This window comes from Choloepus didactylus, chromosome 2 (assembly GCF_015220235.1).
Source record: "Choloepus didactylus isolate mChoDid1 chromosome 2, mChoDid1.pri, whole genome shotgun sequence".
In the NCBI taxonomy this organism is placed as follows: Eukaryota; Metazoa; Chordata; class Mammalia; order Pilosa; family Megalonychidae; genus Choloepus; species Choloepus didactylus.
Genome location: NC_051308.1, coordinates 75657158 through 75677376, shown reverse-complemented (window position 1 = coordinate 75677376; position 20219 = coordinate 75657158). Strand labels below are relative to the sequence as shown.

Sequence of the window (20219 nt, the reverse complement as noted above, 5' to 3'; positions counted from 1 at the left end):
TAAAAGATCATGACTTTTTCTTGGGAGACATAGTATATCTGAACTGGCACATTGCCTAAATTCTCTGACTAGAATTTCCAGGGCAATATTGAATAACAGTGGTGATAGTGGGCATCCTTGTCTTGTTCCTGATCTTAGAGGGAAAGCTTTCATTCATTCACCATTGAGTGTGATGTTAGTTGTGGGTTTTTCATTCCTGCCCTTTATCATGTTGAGGAAATTTCCTTCTGGTCCTAGTTTTCTAAGTGTTTTTATCAAGAAAGGGTGCTTGTTCTTGTCAGATGCCTTTTCAGCATCAATTTAGATGCACATGTGTTTTTTCCTCCTTCATTCTATTAATGTGTGTGTTACATTACTTGATTTGCTTATGTTGAACCACCCTTGAACACCTGGGATAAATCCAACTAGATTGTGATGTATAATTCTATTTAATGTGCTGTTGCATTCCATTTGCTAATATTTTTTTTTTTTTTGAGGATTTTCGCATCTATATTGATAAGAAATATTGGTTTGCAGTTTTCTTTTCTTGGAGATCTTTATCTGGCTTTGGCATTCAGATGGTATAAACCTCATAAATGGGTTAGGAAGTTCCCTCATCTTCAATTGTTTGGAAGAGTTTGAGCAGGATTGGTGTTAATTCTTGCAATATTTGCTGAAATTCACCAGTGAAGCTATCTGGTCCTGGGATTTCTTGGTTGAGAGGTTTCTGATTCATCTGATTGCTTGTTATTGGTTTGTTGAGACCTTCTGCTTATTTTTGAGTCAATGTAGGTAGTTTGTATGTTTCAAGAAATTTGTCCATTTTATATAGGTTATCTAATTTGTTGACTATGTTAATAGTTCATAGTATCCTCTTATAATCCTTTCTGTTTCTGTGAGGTCAGTAGTAGTGCTACCCCCCCTTTAATTTCTAATTTTAGTTATCTGCATCCTCTTTCTTTTTTTCTTTGTCAGTTTAGCTAAGATTGTCAATATTATTGCTCCTTTTAAAGAATGAACTTTTGATTTTGCTGATTCTCTCCATTGTTTTTTAATTCCCTATTTTATTTATTTCTACCTGAATCTTTATTATTTCTATCCTCCTGCTTGCTTTGGATTTAGTCTGCTTTTTTTTCTAGATCCTCCTGTTTTAAGATTAGGTCTCTGATTTGATATCTCTCTTCTTTTTTAATGTAAAAACTTAAAGATATAAATTCTCCTCTCAGAAATGTCTTTGCTGCATGCCGTAAGTTTTGGTATGTTGTGTTTTCATTTTCAGTCACCTCAAAATTTCCTAATTTCTCTTGTAATTTCTTCTTTGACCTATTTCATTGGTTGTTTATGAGTTTGTTGTTTTATTTCCATACGTTTGTGGAAATAATACATTTCTCCCTGTGTTATTGATTTCTAGCTTCATTCAGTTTTGGTCAGAAAAGATACATGGTATGATTTCAATATTTTTGAATTTATTAAGACTTGTTTTGTAACCTAACGTACTGTCTAACCTGTAAAAAGATCCATGTGCACTAGAGAAGGATGTGTATTCTGCTGCTATTGGGTGAAGTGTCGTATATATGTATGTTAGGTCTAGTTGGTTTAGAGTATTGTTCAACTCTTCTATTTCCTTATTGATATTTTGTCTAGATGTTCTCTCCATTGGTGTATTGAAGTCTTCTATTACCAATGTAGAGCTGTTTCTCTCTTCAAATCTGTCAATATTTGCTTCACATATTTTGTGACTCTGCTGTTAGATACATGTATATATATTTATATTTGTTATGTCTTCTTGTTGAATTGACCTCTTTATAGGTATACAGTGACCACCTGTGTCTCTTGAACAGTTTTTTGATGTAAAGTCTATTTTATCTGATTTTGGTTTTGCTTTTCCAACTCATTGGTTATTGTTTTCATGGTATACTATTTTCCACCCTTTCATTTTCAGCCTACTTTTGTCTTTGAATTTAAGGTCAGTTTTATATAAACAACATGTAGCTGGGCCATGCAATCTACTGATTATGTAGGACTTTCTTTTGCCACTCTGTGTTTTGTCTCTGTAGTCTTATACCTCTTTTGTCATTCAATTCTTCTTACATATTTATTTGTTTTTTTTGTTTTGTAACTTTTTGAGTCCCTTCTCATTTGTTTTTTCTGTACTTATTTTTAATATACTTCCTCTTGGTAACCATATGGCTTAAATTTAACATTCTATAACATTCACATTTGATTTGATACCTATTAACCTCAATATTGTACGTATTTACTGTTCCTATAACCCCTTTTCACCCACTTCTTTGTACTTGTTACCACTTATATCTTCACACATAGTATGTCTGAAACCATAGATTTATCATTACTTTTAATGCATTTGCATTTTAGCACCTGTAAGAACAAGAACACAATAGTATTGGCATTTAAAATTACCCATAAAGACCTTTACCAGATGTCCTTGTTTCTTTAAGCTCTTTGAATTCACTGTATAGTCTCCTTTCCTTTAAGTCTGAGGAACTCCCTTTAATATTGCTTTTAGGGCAGGTCTAGTAGTGGCAAACTCCCTCAGCTTTTGTTTATCTGGGAATTTCTTAATCTCTACCTCATTTTTGAAAGATAGACTTGATGGATATAAAATTCTTGGTTGGTGTTTCGGCTTGCTAAGGCTGCTGGAATGCTTTTAACAATGTGGATTTATTAAGTCAGAATTCTAAGGCCATGGAAACGTCCAAATTAAGGCATCAACAAGAAGATATCTTCTCAGAGGAAATGCTGTGGGCATCTGGGGTCCCTTTGTCACATGGAAAGACACATGGCAATGTCTGCTGGTCCTTCTCTCCAGGGATCTGGTTTCAAAATGGTTCTCTCTGTCCAGACATCTCTGGGTGTTTCCCTCTTTGCTTCTCTGAGCTCTCTCCAAAATGTTTCTGCCCTTTATCCTCATAAAGGGCTCCAACAAGGAGATTAAGACCCACCTTGAATGGGTGGGGTCACATCTCCATGGAAGCAACCTAATCAAAAGGTCTCACCCAAAACAGATCTGCCCCTGAAAGACTGGATTAAAAGAACATTGGCTTTTCTGGGGTACAATATCAGATTCCAACCAGCACAGTTGGTGTGCCGGTTTGGATGTATTATGTTTCCCCAAATGCCATGTTCTTTAATGCAATCTTGTGGGAGCAGAGGTATTAGTGTTGATTAGGTTGGAATCTTGGAATTAGGTTGTTTCCATGGAGATGTGACCCACCCAACTATAGGTGATAACTCTGATAGGATTATTTCCATGGAGGTGTGGCCCCACCCATTCAGCATGGTCTTAATTAAATCACTGGAGCCCTATAAGAGCTCAGACAGAAGGAGCTTGGTGCTGCAGCCAAGAGAGACATTTTGGAGATGGCCATCGAAAGCAGACTTTTGCTGACTTTTTGCTCCAGGGAAGCCAAGAGAGGAAAAAACGCCCCAAGAGCAGCATTTTGAGGAATGCACAGGAGCTGAGAGAGGAGCTGGAACACAACACAGGATCAGCAGAGTCTAGCCATGTGCCTTCACAGCTGACAGAGGTTTTCCAGATGCCATTGGTGAAGCTATATTCTGTTAATACCTTAAATTGGACATTTTCATGGCCTTCAGGTTGTAAATTTGTAAGCAAATAAGCCCCCTTTATAAAACTCAATCCATTTCTGGTATTTTGCATAATGGCAGCATTAGCAAACTGGAACAGTTGGCAATTGTTTTCTTTTAGCACATTAATATTCCATCCCACCGCCTTCTTGCCTCCATCCTTCTGATAAGAAATCAGAATTTAATCTTATTGGGACTCCTTTGTTTATAATGTGTTGCTTTTCTCTTGCAGCTTTCAGAAGTCTCTCCTGGTCCTTGGCATTGTCAATTTGAGTACTGTGATTTTGGGCACACTTCTCTTTGAGTTTATTGTTTTGGGAATTGTTGGACTTCTTGAATGTTCATGTTCCTGTCTTTCATTAAATTTGAGAAATTGTCTGCCATTATTTCTTTGATTATTCCTTCTGCCCCTTTCCCTCTTTCTTCTCTTTTTGGGAAACCCAAAATGTCTATATTGGTACACTTGATGATATCCCACAGGTCTCTTAGACTATGTCCACCTTTTTTTTTTTTTCATTGTTTTTTTTTTTCTGCTCCTCAGCCTGAATCATTTCAATTTTTTTGGTTTTGAATTCACTGTTATTTTCTTCAAGTGCCAATCTGCTATTAAAAACCTTTAGGAAATTTTTTATTTCAGTTATTGTGATCTTTGTCTTCAGTATTTTTTTGTCTCCTTTTCAAATTTCTGTATCTTTACTGAGATTCTCATACTGTTCATTCATTTTTCCCTGAAATCCTTTTGTTCTTTTTCTTTGTTTTTCTGTATCTCCTTGAGCATAATGAGAAACAATTTTTTAAAGTCTTTAGCTAGAATGTCTGAAGTCTGGTCGTCTTCATTCATGGTCTCTGAACTTTTATCTGTTCCTTTGTATGAGCCATCATTTCATGTGGCTTATAATCTTTTGTTGTGCACTATACATTATAATATTTTAAAGTATCAACTCTAGTATTCAGTCCAGAGTTGTTTGTGCCTTACGTTTGTATCTAGATAGTGATAAAACAGAGATTTCTTTAAGTTCCAGGAACTAACAAAAATCATCCGATAAGAAAACATCTTTCACAGTCTTTGAAAATTGGTTCTGCATTGGCTGATGCTTTCCTTCAGAGTTTAGTCCTCCTATCAAGAAAAGAAGATAGAGGCAAATGTGAAGGGCAGGGTCCTCTCTGTCTCTTTTGAGCCTGCATCTTTCCTCAGCTTGTGCTCCTAGCCTTATCAACTCCCCTGTTCACAGGAATTCACATGTCTCCTGTACTCCCTATGAAATAGACTTTTCCACTTCCCTGAATATTGTATTTTATGCCTTAAAACAGATAATCCTTTATCCCAGGTGCTTAGATTTAATTGTTCCTTACACTGCTTTAGCTGCCTGCAAGCTGCTTCTGCCTGTAGGACAAGTTCTGGGAAGGCAAGCCAGAGAAGAGTTCTCGGTTTATCTTTCAGCTACCAACTGATAGATTGGCACAGACATGCAGTCACCAGAGTGTGTGCATTGGGGTTACTGTGCTCCTCTGGAACAGGGCCATGGACCCACAGTGGGAGCACAGGCAGGCTCCACATGCTGGAGAAGGGGTGGTAGGAGGGCCCAGCAAGGGCCACGTTCTTTTCCTACCATTTTTTTTAAAGAAGCATTTTTCTTATTCAACACTTTCCCAGTTACTACAACCCTTTAATTGTTTTTTGGTGTTTTGAGGAAAATTGCCATGATGGTTTTTGCTAGTTGTTCCAAGATTCTGTGGGAAAATAGTACCCTGGAGCATGCATGTTACACTGCAATCTTGGTAAACCGGCTCTCCAAGCAGCACCAATTCATAAGATATGGTACATTTCAACTAATGAATTTCAGTATTATTAAAAATGATAAGACAATAAGATATCATTGAAAATCCAAAGATAATATATATTAGCTGCTTTCATTCCTTCTGAGGTAACTGTTTTCTGGCTTCTCTGGATTTGGGTTTTATACTTTACCTTAAAAAACAGTACTCAAAACTATGTAAATTGAAAAAAATGACTACACTTTTGGTGCAAGAAGAAGCTGCTGTATCCTTCTTGTCAGAATTATGATAAACAAATAAAATCATCCTCTATAGGTTATAAAGGAATAAATTTTAAACTAATTTAATTTTCCTATCCTGGAAAATTTTGTTTTCTAGTGAAAAATTTGAAAACACTGGTAAATCGTATAAATCTAGTGGACCTCTGTCTGTCACAGGCAGGGTATGTCTATGGTTTTGGTTCAGGTAATTTCCTTAGAATTGATTTACATATAAGTTTTAACACCTGAGATGCTTCAATTTTTTGTTTTCTTTCCACAGAAAATATTACAGCAAAACATATCGTGAGTAATGATAGCTCAGATAGTGATGATGAAGCACAAGAGCCCAAAGGTAAGAGACCCAGAACTTTTTCTGGCAATGATCCATAAAGAAATTATATGAATACCTTGTCTGTTTCTCTCACTCAAGATGCTAATTGTAGCCTCTATTTAAGGCACTGTAGTGATGGGATTGTTGCTTTCTATTGAGAGAGAGAAGATTAATCTTTATCTGTGTAATAAAATATGCAGCACGTAAATATTCCTTACTTCCTTTCTTTGGGAAAAACTTATTTGCTTTATTACTAGACCCAGATTCAATACCTTAAAAAAATTTTCAGTTGCACAATTGTAGAACAGATATTGATTATGTAGAAATGCTGAATTCTGTTTTAAGTCTGTTTAAGCTTGTCAGCATGAAAATTAATATTTTAGGGACCTCTTTAACTGGTTTAAAAATTGAAATTTTATCTTTTAATATTTTATTACTAAATATAATACAAAAAAATGTATTCTCATCCCATTTCTGAGCCTTATCCCACTGCCGACATCCTATCCCTTAGGAAAGGATCAGTGATGAAGTGGGGTAAAATTACCAAGAACTTTTGTTGTATGTATCAGCTTACATTTTGACAAGCTGGTTTTCAGTTTGATATGGATCACAATAGTCCACCAAGGTGATAAGATGAAGATAAGGTGAGGATCACAGAAATCTATTACAAACGTTGTCTGGTAAAATGGAGCAGTTTTACATTTTGACAGTGTTTTGACATTTTGACATAGACATTTGTAAAATGATCTTGATAACACCCCCCACCCCAGAAAAAAAGCACAAATAAGCAATAACTAAATGGAGACTTTATAACAACTGAATGAACAAGTCCTACTATGGTTTAAATGTGATCATCTAGATTTTAGGAAGTACTGAATATTCTCTTATCCAAAACTTGATGAGCTCTAACAGGCATAGTGTAGGTATTGGAAGAGCCTATTTTATCCTTGTGTAATCCTCACTAAAATTTAACTTCTCTGTTTAAAGCAAGTTACTTTGTTACTTTGTAACTTCTGTTTAAAGCAAGTTACTTTGTTTAAAATAAGATTACTCTGTTTAAAGCAAGTAACTCTGTCACTTCCTCATAAGATGAATTTACACAAATTAGAGAAAAAGTGGCTGCACAGGTACACATCTTGGCTGGTATTCAGTGTCTTATGAACAATAAATGAGTCCCTTCTCTGGGCAGATGAACCTCTTGCCAAGCACAAGACTTGGTCAATAGAATACAAGCTGGGCATCAGCCCCTATTTGCCTACTGTCCTATTGACTTATGCAACCAATGAGTTGTTTAACCATATATACAGCAGCCCTGCCCTGCCCTGGAAAGTACAGTGTTCTGATTCTGGCACCTTCATTTTATGTCATTTGATTTTCAACAAGGTCTTTATGCATTTTTAACTTTAGTTTTGTCATATGCAGAATGGATTCATTTCACTTACTCTCACAGAATTGTTGCAACCATAAAAATAGCAAATGCATACAAAAGGGCTTTAAATTTCAAAGGGCTATTCAAATAGAAATTTACTGTTGGTATTTTAGCTAAAAATAATAGATATAATTTACCTGTTGAATGCTAGATTTCTCTCATAAGTATTACCATTTCAAATATATCATAAGGAAGGATGATCCATTGCTGGAAGAAAAGAAGGAAATTATTTATTAATAATAATAATAATAATAAGCCCCAGATCTTTGGAAAAATATTGAGTATCATATTCCCATCTGTGTAGCTGGAGACATGAGTCATTCATTTTAATATCTGATCTGTTCTAGTGAAAGATTTTCTCTGTTATATTTGGCATCAGAAGAGTGTGGGAGTAGAAAATACCATATTTGTTTTCTAGTGAATATGCTGTCATGAGGATCAGTTACTGAAAGACAGATTCCTTCATTTATTCAGCTCAGTTATGCTAATCTTCAAGAAGATAAAAATCAATATGTATTATGCTTTTATGGATGTTTACTTTTCATCTATTGGAGATTACGGAATTTGAACATAGACTCTGTCCTCTCTCCACACACACACACACACACACACACACACACACACACATTTTTGTATACGCATGCATATTTTGTACAGAATTTCCAAAAACCAAAACAAAAGGGGTTTAGTCAAGTGATGTTATGTTCTGTGCTAATGTGTTTTGGGACTTGGATTATGAATGAATAATATTGGTGATGATAACCGTGATGCTAATGGTGCTAATACTACAAAGACGTCTACTATTAGCTCGAGTTTGTTGAGAATTTAGTATGGACCAGGCCCTTTTCTAAGACTTTTACATGGTATATTAACTCAGTTACTTCTGAAAACAACCCTGTGAAGTATGTTGAGGAGAAAATAGAGGCAGAGAAGAAACCCAGGGGGTCTGATTCTGGAACCTTTTACACAACACAGCATCCTAGTAGTAGTTAAGTAAAAAGTCATTTTAAACTGTTTCTTTTGGAAGATTGCTAAATCTTAAAAATTTTTAAAGCATGTATTTAAATTATATTGTTTGAAATTCTAAACTTTATTGGGATGAAATGACATTTAATTATGACTAGTTGGTCATAAGAGTGTATGCTGAGCACTGAGTATATGCTAAACTGTTCAATTTTCTGTTCTTATTTTGCATAATTCCTGGATATTTACCAAACTGGATATAGAAGGAAACTTTGGATATATAGAGGATAGGATCAGCTACTGTATATGTATGTGTGTGTAAGTGTTCAGGGAAAAGGAAGAAAAGATCTAGTTTCCCAGCTGCTATGACAAATTCCACACAATGAGTTTGCTTAACAATAGAAATTTATTGGCTCATGGTTTCAGAGGCCAGAAGGCTTGTTTCTTCCAGGGTCAGTAGTATTCTGGCTGCCCAAAATCCTAGGGTTCCTTGGCTTTCTCATCACATGGAGCTGTCTTCTCCTTTCCTATCTGGGTTCCACTGACTTCCAGCTTCTGGCTATTTCCCATGCCTTTCTCTTCTGGGTCCAATGTCCTTTGCTCATAAGGACTTCAGCCATTTTGGATTAAGTCCACCCTCATTCAATTTGGGCACACCTGAACTAACAGCGTCTTCAAAGGTCCTATTTACAAATGGGTTCACACCCAAGGACCAGGGATTAGGACCTGAGCATGCTTTTCATGGGAACTTGTTTCAATAGCCAACAAAAGGGGATAAATGTAGAATGGAAGATGTTTTCCTAGAAATCTAAGAATAGACCATGTAGCACTGTCAAGAATACAGCCCTTAGTCTGAGTGAAGGTGAAGGATAAACTAAGAACAATTTAAGAAAGGAAAGATTAACTGAAATATTTAATGTATTAATTTTTACAAAAAATATGGAAAATCAAAAGCCATAGAACCCCATTGTTAACTTTAACATTCAGTTGCCCATAAGAGTTCTTTTTTTCCCCCATTGCATTTAAATTCTGTATAATAATCTTTTGTTTTTTCTTAGGCACTGAAAATGAAGATGCTGAAGAGGAATATCAAAATGATAGTCAAGCAAGTTGGATTCATCGTATGATAATGGCCTTGGTGAGTGATTCAGCTTTATTCAATACCCGAGAAGGACGTGCTGGGAAGGTTCACAACTTCATGTTGGGCTTGAATCTCAATACATCCTATGCGCTGTCTCCTTTGAGAGACTTTACTACACAAGAATACTTGGATGAAGATGAATTAGATGCAGCTGTAGCAGGTAAGTACACAAAATATTATCTGTGGAAGCTAATTCATGACATTCTTCCTCCTTCTCTGGAGGGAAGCATTTTAAGTGTTAATACTTAATTCATTTTGTACTCAATTAGAGCAACATGCATTTAATGTGTGAAGGTCATCAAATTACTGCTCTCTTGGAAGAAAAAATTTACATCTGACAGGATGTATATGACTATAGCCTAGTCATATAAGCACAGAAAGTTTTCATTGAAATTTTGAGGTACCTCTGATAATTCTAGTATCACTCTGAGTTCAGTTGCAGAAAACAGAACACTCTCTATCTTGCTTAACTGAAAGGGGTTTAAAGTAGGGAATTAGATGCTTACAAAATTATTCCAAGTCTTGGAAGAGCAAGCTCTAGGCTGACCTCCCAGGAATGACTCCAAGAATACTTCATAATCACCCCCACAAACGCCTCCAGAATTGTGCTTGGCAGTAGAAATAGCAGAAATATAGCCTCTGTCTCATTTCCTCCTTTCAGATCTCATGTGGAGTATTCTCCTTGGCAAAGGCCTAGTATCAGACAGAACTGGAGCTGTAATGGAGTTTAATAAACGTGGTCCTTAATCTGAGTAACACATGCAGCACAGGGGTTGGAATGGAGTTGAGTCAATCAGTCTGCAATATTCACCAGGCTATTTAATTGATTCCTCCAGTTTTCAGAAAATTTAGGCAATTTTCTTAAGGTCGTCTTCTGAGAATTCAGTCACTTTCAGGTTTTCACTTAGCTAAGTTCCCAAGAAAAATTCTCTTTATTCTTCAGCTCCATGTGTGTTCTAGGTTAAAAGTTAACTTTGTCTTGGTGACTAATAAATGAATAATAATTTTTCTTATAATGATTCTGTCATCTTCAATTTCTCTGCCTCATTGTGCCATTGTTTACCTCTTAACTGCTCAGATGTTCTTCCCAATGGTTTCTGACCAAGGACATTGGTGGAATGGTTTAAAAATGCAAATGGGACATCTCCAAAAACTTTCCGTTACCCTTTTTTAAGCATCATACCTATAAAATATATGTGAAAATTAGGACATGGCTTTAGATTTTGTTTTTGTTGTCTTTGTAGAACTGTTTCTATATGTTGCTGAAATTTGAGGAAAAATTCAAAAGCAAGAGTTGTCCCTATTGTTTAAATAAGAGTTGTAGAAACCCATTGTATTTTGCATTGTATTTATGGCATCAAAGTCTAGGATATTAGGCATTTCCAACTTTATACCTGAAATCCAAACCCTTTGATATTAACTGTAATAAAAGTCTATGTGTGAGAAAGACAATATCTATTTTTAAAATTAACTCCAATATAAAGATACACCTAACCGTACAATCAATGATATTATTTTTGTTTTTTGTTTTTTTTTTTTGGCATACAATTTTCCTTATTGCCATGATAACACCAATTAAATGTGTCTCTTCTAGAAACTTATGCTTATGCGTCAATTCAATGCAGAATTTCTTCTTCCTCTGGAAACCAAAGTTCTTTGTTCTTAAGACCTTCACCTGATTGTATGAGGCCCATCCACATTATTGAGGATAATTTCCTTTACTTAAAGTCAACTGATAGTAGATGCTAACCACATCTACCAAGTACATTCACAGCATTATCTAGGCTAGAATTTGACCAATCAACTGGACATCATAGCCCACCCAAGTTGACATATAAAAACTGTCACATAGTTCCCCAAAATGACTATATTTCAGTCTGAGTTTACTGACTTGATTAATGTTTTTTTTAGTCAAGGCCCTACTAAGATAGATCTTATGCATCTCCCTCTGGACCTCCAGACACACGACATACACACACAATAGGAAGAGGTTTTTTTTTTGTTTTTTTAATATAATTGCTGTTATGTTGGGCAAGTCATATATATTAGTTTACCCTATGGTGATCTTGTTTATACAGATTAAAATTTGAGCAATTTTACATTAAGATAATCCCTCAACCTAAAATGAGAAAAAGTTAGTGCACTGTTTTTGTGTCTAATTACTTTATCTTGCAGATTATCTTTTGAAAACAAGGGAAATAATAAGATGATAAAATTCACTGCCATGTGTTTACTTCAGAATAGTTGTATACCTGTGGAAACTAATTTTGGAGAAGCTGTTCTTTAGTTACATGACTTCTTTCCTGTTTACTTTTGATTTTATGTTGTTTACTGTGACACCTACCATCTGGAATCAGAAATCAGGGCATGAGTTAATTTAGGCCAAAGTTCAAAACACAAACATCCAAATATTTGTACGTTGTAAACTGAATTTCTGTGAGGTATTTATGTCTTTCACAAAGACTCACAGATAAACTGTTTTTAAGAAATGCTACATCATTATAAAACATCATTTTGTATCCATACCTATCAAAGAACCTGAATCACTCATTCATTGGTTGGAAACCATATATCCTTTCAATTATGAGAGGATATTCTTCTACAGTGTCATCTATCAAATTCTCTATGACATTTTATTAAATGTTATACACCATTGGGGTTCAAGTTCAAGTAAATTTAGAAAAACTAAAGTTCCAGCCTCCTCTTCATAGTGTAATGTTATACTCTAATGAGTTTGTTAAGTCTTTTCTAAAGGTGCCATGAGTGTAGTGTATTAAAAGCTGACTGGCTTGCAGCTGAATCCCAGCTGGGCTCTATATTAGCCCAGACAGTCTTGAGCAGTTACTTAGCATATGCTGCAGTTTACTTATAGAAATAATAGTGGTACCTATCTTATATAGTTATTGTGAACATTAAATAACATCTTCATACAGTGGGCTCTTAGTACAGGGCATAGTAAGGAGAATAGGGAACGCTTGATAAAATTGCCTATTATTTTAAGCTGTTGAGTTTTGTCTTTCTTGATCCTTTTTGATCACAGAGCCCTTATTTTGAATGTGGAACATCTGTTATATGTTGTAAAACTATGTTTTTTTGCAACATAGTTAAGAAATACTACTTCCTGTCAGTTTATTTGGAAAGTTGTAACAATGGTATTTAGATACATTCCAGAGATGAGCATTTATTGATCCACTAGTTAAACATAATGATTTTCTCTCAAATGCAATCTTGGATTTATGAGATGATGAGAACAAGAGACTACCATTTTCCCATTGAGAAAGGGCAAATCAAACAGGATATGACAGCAATAACCTGTTTTGGTTAATCTTTTATCTAAAACTAAAAAAAAAACCAAGATTATGAAACCAAAGAAAAGGATTTATGAATTATCATTTTGCTTTCATTATATTATGGAAAAATGTTATGCATTTTAAAAAATATTCGCAGTAATGTGGTTGTAATCATTCATAGAAGCAGGAATAGATAGTTTCTGTACATTGTTGTTATTGCTCTTCAAGTTATCCATTTTGAACTCTCAGTTCTACAGCTGTTCCACTTTCTGAAGTAACGGAGTGACATTGTACGAATGGCATGGACTTTGTGGACAGACACACCTGACTTGGAATCTTAACTCTCATTAACCATGTGAAACAAAACAACTTATTTTACCTGTTTGAGCCTCAGTTTCATTATTTTTACAATGAGACTAATAAGACCTCCTTTATCAGATTCTCATAAGGATGAAAGTCTTATATATGAAATTTCTAATACTTAATGGACACTTAAAGTTAATGAGCTGCTTTTAGGAGAAGAAAGAGTGCCCAAATAATGAATTTCTAGCTTCTTAGATATTTAAAATCTAATATAAGACAAAGATTCAACATTTTTCACCCCTTTAAAGTTCATATATATAAGTTTTGAACATTAAAAAATTTCAGAGGAATAAATGCTAAAATTGCTTGATTCTATATACATACATGCATATGTATATACATATATATATATTTCGTTTTTACAATCATTAGGTACCAGGTTCTGTTATAGATAGAACTGAGTATCTTGGCTAGTGGCTCAACCATAAATACTTGATAAGAAAAGAAAATTAACCTGAAAATAGTTTTTTAAAGAATGGTTTCTCTTCTCTTGCCATGTTGGCCTGGGTGATTGCCTTGGCCATGAGCAAGTACTCCATTTGCATTTTGACAATTAATGGAAGTTTTTTTTTTTTCCTTAACTTAGCCTTTTCTTTATTATTCAGGTGTATGACTTTAATCTTGTCTTAAAGAAAGTACAGCTCTTTTTAACATATCTTTCTCATTTGCAACCATTTATTCACACCTTTCCTTTTTCCTTCATCTATGCTGGGTGTTATAAATCAGCTCAGCTGAAGCCTCTTTTCTTCTTTATACATAGACATCATTAATTGCAATTTGTATCATTCATTTATTATACAGCATTTTAGTTATGAGATATCTTGGTAGATGTGAGAAAAACAAACACATGCCTTTTTCTAGTAACTGAGGATACCGAAAGATATTAATTTTTTAAGTAAATAAACCAAAGTCTAATTTAACAAACTTTTATTTACATTGAATACACTTTATGGCTAATTGTCTCACTGGAATTTTAATACTAATTGATGATTAGTATTGTGGGTTTAACTGGGAAGTAAGAATTTAAAGTTTTGGCTTCTGTTTCAATCTCTTACTTTTAAAATTTAGTGATAGGCATAGTTCTGTAAACTCAGGTTTGTCTGACTCTCTAGTTTTTACAATTTCTCTTATGAAAAAAAACTTAATACAAGGAATTTAAAAGCTTTCTCAGAGATCATAATACCTAACTTGTGTGAATACCTTCATTCTATTCCACTTCAGTAGATCTCCCTCTCTAACTTTGCCAGTCTTCTCCCTGATAGAGCAGAGAACATGTCTGGACCAGAGAACAGAGCAAAGCAGTTGCATGTCATTTGATTTAGTTCAATTCTAGGTCACTCTTTTTAAATTTATGAACTGAATTAGGGGCACCTAATACAAAGGTGAAGAGTGGCATGTTATCAATATTATTTGTTCATAAAATTAATGATCTAGGTTTTGTTTTCTTCCAGACCCCATGTCTTCTCATTCTACTCTCCCTCTATGTTGCAGCCATAGTGGGTTCCTCACTGTTCCTCAAACACACCAAGCTTAATTCTACCTTAGGCCTTTGATCTAGCCTGAGAAAATATCCATCCAAATCTTTAGATAGTTAGCTCTGTGTCAGCCTTCTGGTCTCAGCTCCAACTTGCCTTATCAGAGAAGTCTCCCCTGGCCATACAACTGAACTTACCCTCTTTCATATTATTCTCTGTTATTTTATTCATTGCATTTATCCTGCCTGAACTATCTTAACATACTTGTTTACTGACTGATTGGCTGTGCAATCAGAATGTAAGCTTTATTATAATGAGCAGAGTTCTTATCTATCTTGTTCAGTGCCTAGAATAGTGTCTGAATAGTGGTCAACAATACCTGTTTTCTGAATGTGTTGTCTGGATTATTTTCCTGGATTCCCACCTTGTATTGGAATGAACTTGCTAATTATAGAGAGGAAGCCTGGGATCTGTTCCGACTCTGCCATTCCCCAGCTCTGTCACCTTAGGGATGATTTTTAATTTCTTTCAGCCTTTGTTTTTTTATTTATGTAACAAAAATAATACCCTCTACTACCCATGGCTGTAGTAAAACTAAACGAGAACATGTATGGGGAAATATTTTTAAACAAGTAAAGACCTGTGAGATACTACTACTAAAGGGATCATGATGCATAGCTTACAGTTAATATCAGGACCTGTGCTAAGTACTTTCCATTCATTGTCCCACTTAATCCTCACAAAACTTTATTTGATAGGTGTATTTATCATCATGTTACAAAGAAAGAAACTAAGACTTAAAGACGGTAACTAACTTACGGTTGCCAAAGCTGGACTCATGTCCAGTTCTGTTTGCCTCCAAAGCCCGAGGGCCTAACCATATGGAATTTTGCTTCCCATTTACATAACAAATATTTTTACAACCTATATAATGTTGAAGGATAAATAATCGTTCATTAATTCTTTCCTTCTTTTTCTTCTTTCTTTCTTTTTATTAAGATCCTGATGAATTTGAGCAAATATATGAGCCTTTGGATGTCAAAAGTAAAAAGATTCATGTAGTGGACAGTGGGCTCACATTTAACCTGCCCTATCCCTTGATCCTGAGACCACAGAGAGGGGTGGATCTTATCATCTCCTTTGATTTTTCTGCAAGGCCAAGTGACTCTAGTCCTCCATTCAAGGTAAGGAGAGTTTGTATACCATCCCATTATCTAACTCATTCTGTTGCATGCCTTGTAGATCTCTCAGTCTCTTTGCCCCCAGTTTCTTATCCCTTAAGCCTATTTTCCACATTATTGCAAGTAATATTTCTAAAAACCTTGATCTGATTCAATCACTGCTCTGCTTAAAGATACATTTAAATGATTCCCCATAACCTATTTCAAAGTTCAGAGTCCTTAGCAGACAAGTACAATAAAATGTATAGGAAGTTCAGGAAGGAAATGGGGGTGAGAAACATAAAGAATTGGGAATAACCAGTAGGTAAACAATAATGAAAACCATGCAATTGGATGAGTTCATGCAGGGAGAGTGTATAAGATACACACAGATAGAAGGGTATAAAGTAGTACCTTGAAGAACAACAACATTAAGGGAAATTAAGAAGAAAACAAAGGTAGTGTGTAGTGTTATGAAAACCAGTGGAAGATATTTAACAACAAGGACATCTTTGGACTAGGAAAGAACAGCTTCAGTAGGATTATCAGGGTAGAAAATAGACTGCAATTGTTTGAAGGATGAGTGGAAGTTAAGAAAATGGAGATGGTATCACAGACTGTTCAGAGAAGAAGACTGACTAACCACAAGAAGATGTGGGAAATAGGAAAGCTGGGGCAGGGTTGGGGAGGGGGGTAGGTGGGGAAGATTGTTAATAGAAATAACAAGTGTGTTTAAAGTTGATGGCCAGGAATCATTAATGAAGGTGTTATTGGAAAGATCAGCTATGGAGTCACATCCTGTGAAGGTTATGTGGCAGCATGTGGGAGGGAGATACAAAACCCAGGTGGGCAGTAGTACAGAAACATCTGTATTAGGGCAAGAGGGAATGGGGAATTGAGAATTGTGAATGAAGATGCCATGTTAGGCATCAGATCTTTTCCTGTTTGCTAAAGTGCCAGAATGCAATATACCAGAAATGGCTTGGCTTTTTCAATGGAAATTTATTAGGTTACAAATTTACAGTCCTACAGCCATGAAAATGTCCAAATTAAGGCATCCAGAGAAAGATATCTTGTCTCTGAAGACAGGCTGCTGGCATCTGGGGGTTCCTCTGTCACATGGGAAGGCACATAGAGCAACCTGCAAGTGAGATGGAGCTGTTATCCCCATTTCATAAGTTAAGGAATAGAAATTCATAGAGATTAAATGACCGGCCCATGATTTCCCAGCCAAGAAGAACTAGGTCCTCTGACTGCAAATCTCATTTCCTTTCTATTACATGTAATTAATCTACCCTCAAGACTATGTAAGAGTAATAGCAACTCTTAAAATATATATAAAACTTCACAGTTTTCAAAGTGCTTTCATATTTGGTCTTTTTTGAGGCAGTTAGTGAAATTCAGGCAAAGAAACATATTCAGAGAACTCAAGTGATGTTGGTTACACCCATAAGTAAAATAATGAGTGAAAAGAATATAGACCAGGATCTGGATGGGGAAGTGTTACTTAAGAAGTGGTCAAGTTTGGACCCCATTCCAAGGCTGCTGAATGAGAATCTAATGCTCTTTCTTCTCTACTAGCTGCCTCTTTGTGATTGCTTCATGTGTATTCTTTGCTGTGCTGTGTGCTGTGGGCAGCAGTTAATTGCAAAACATGGTGTCTGATCTCTATAACATCTGGGTCTTTTTAAGAGGAAGACATTATATATAAGAACTATTTGGAAGGAAATCAAGAAATCTTAATGTTAAATGTTTATTTGGGTTTTTATAGATATGTGCATTATAGAAGACCAGTATAAGAGTAGATTGATGCAGGGTACCCACTTTCAACCCAGGGAGTTCACTGTACCATCATTTGTAACAGCAGAAACTTGGGGGGAAAAAAAAAAAAGAGTAGATTGATGTGATGTATCCTGGAGTAAATGAGCAGGAAAATAAAAGAAACAGGATGAAAACAGCACAGAAAGGGCAATGAACATAACATCTAAGGAACTGGAGTGACCTGATTAGAAGTGATAGGTATAGGGAAGAATTTGAAATGGGATGATAGGAAATAGAGAATCAGTGGATTTCCAGTAGACAAATGACTTCATGGAATTGGTATTTCAGGGTGATTAATCTGGCAGTAGAAAGTAGGGTGAACTGGACAGTAAAATTAAGAGGGACTTAGCTGTACTTCAAGCATAGGATAACAGTCACTGCACTAGGGGGCTGACTGTAAAAACCAGCAAAGGACCAGGATTTGATGACCCATGAGGAAAAATGGGAAGGTGGGCTTCAATAGATGACTCTAAGATACTAGTTTTGAAACTGATTCTAGTGGTGGAAGACATTGTGTTATTCATTTCACCAATGTGAGTGTAAAATGTCAAAGCCATCGTTTTCATATGAATCAGAGCTCTACTACTTCAATGAGTTAATATTAGAAGGAGGATTTAGAATATCACATTGCACCTCTAAAGGAGCTGTTGTACTTTGCAGTAATTTTTAAATGTTGATTCATTGCTTCTGATTAAGGACATATATTCATTGGGAAAATTTGGAAATTTGGAAAATACAAAAATGCTATTCAGAGAAAATAGGTGCTAATGTTTTTGTATTTGCTTCTAGTTCCTCTGTGGGTGTGCATGTTTGCAAGTGTGTGAGAGAGAGTCATAAACATATTTTAAATATTTATGTAGTCCAATCAATTGATGTTGTGACTTCCTCTCTTGCTTATATTCTTGAAATTCATACTTCTCACCAAGATCAGTTAAATATAGATTGATTTCTTTTGCTTTTATGCTATTCTTTTAAAATATTTTCTCATTAATCTTTCTGAATATATTGAATGTATAATAATACAATCCCCTCATAGGCTTTCTTTCAATATGATTGTGATGCTTCCTTTATCATATGTCATATTATTGTATAGTACTAGGATCTTTTTTGGATTTCTCTGTTGTATTCCATTGGTCCTTCTAACAATTCTTAGCACCATACAATACTTAAATTACTGTAGGTTTGTTATATATTTGTTATCTGAGAGAACATGTTCCATTCACCATTCCTTTCTAATTAAAAAACCATCTGTGCATATTTCTACCTGTTTGTTCTTATGGATGTGGTTTAGAATCATTTTGTTAATCACCCTCCTCCTCCCAAAATGTCTATATTTCTTTTATTATTATTCTTTTAGTATTACATGAAACCCATCACTCTGTAAATAATGAATTCTATTTGCAGAGACTTACTGAAAGGAAATACATTACATATAATAACTTTTTTCTGTCTCCGAAAAATAACTCCAGGAAGCTCAAAAATGAACAAAATGAACTTTTTTCAGCTCTATTTGAAATACTGAAAGGTTTTTTTTAAAACTATGAGATTCGTTATAAAAGTCTGCATTATTTTAATGGGTCTAACAGATTAAACAAATATGATTTTTAAATTGATATACAATATTATACTATTAATGCTAAAATGTGATACTTATATATAATATATAATATAGTAAGCTTTAAAAATTGTTGGAGAGTCTACACGAAGTTATTTAGATGGGAGGAAAGATGTCCCAATGCACTAACAGATTATATGCAATATGAATTTTTTCAAGTGATTAAATAGTGAATCTTTTTCTATTTTTGAGACTGAAATATGAACACCATTTTTCATAAAGGGTAAAAGCATCAAAACAGGATAAAAAGTCAGAACCGTTGACTTTATTTCTTATTTATTGAATATTCTAACATTGCATAAATTGAGTTAAATCTAGGATTCTGTAAGAAAGATATAGAAAGATGGATAGCATGACTTTTGATAAAGGCAACCACAGTTTATAATATATCTTTGTTGTAACTGCACTGAAAAGTTGATGATGTCAATGTAAGTGATGCTGTGGATTTTTTTAGATTGGTAGGCACTCACCCTAATACTAACCAGATGTAAAAGAGTCTCATGATTATGAATAATATTCCTATGAATTTATAAAGAGAGGCAGTCCTGCATTTCATTTTGGCAAGCTTTTTTATTAATCGTTTAATAATGGTTAGATATATAACATGCAAGTTTCTTTACCATTAGGGTCCATCCAAAGACAATTCTAATGTGATTTGGCTTTAATATTGACCTTGAAAATAAACTGGGGTCTTCACCAGATTATGAATTTAGAGGAAAAAAAAAGCATGTGTATTATTGAGGAGTAATAGGCAAGCAATCAAGCAAGCAAGGAGTATAGGAGAATGAGTTTACTATTGGAAGTGTTTCTTCATATTTTTCTATCTTACCAAATTTTATGAAGAGTAACAGATTAGAATTTTGTTATTTCCATTGCCATAAATTGGCCATAAATCTTACTCAATCTTTCGGTGTTATTTTAAATGTTTAATGACCAGAAGCCATAAAAATGTGTTCATTTTATTTTAAAAAAGAAAGAAGGAAGGAAAAAAGGAGAGAAGGTGGCAG

At 34.8% G+C, this 20219-nt stretch overlaps 1 protein-coding gene across 4 annotated transcripts in view; it reads left to right on the top strand.

The window, feature by feature from the left end:
• The window catches only part of PLA2G4A (phospholipase A2 group IVA), a 174063-nt gene that overhangs the window by 139561 nt on the left and 14283 nt on the right, over positions 1–20219 (top strand). For all 4 annotated transcript variants that reach the window (XM_037825146.1, XM_037825144.1, XM_037825147.1 and 1 more), the window contains 3 exons: positions 5905–5976; positions 9406–9648; positions 15616–15800. In XM_037825146.1, coding sequence (XP_037681074.1) covers positions 5905–5976; positions 9406–9648; positions 15616–15800 — 500 coding nt within the window. The remainder of the gene's footprint in view (positions 1–5904; positions 5977–9405; positions 9649–15615; positions 15801–20219) is intronic.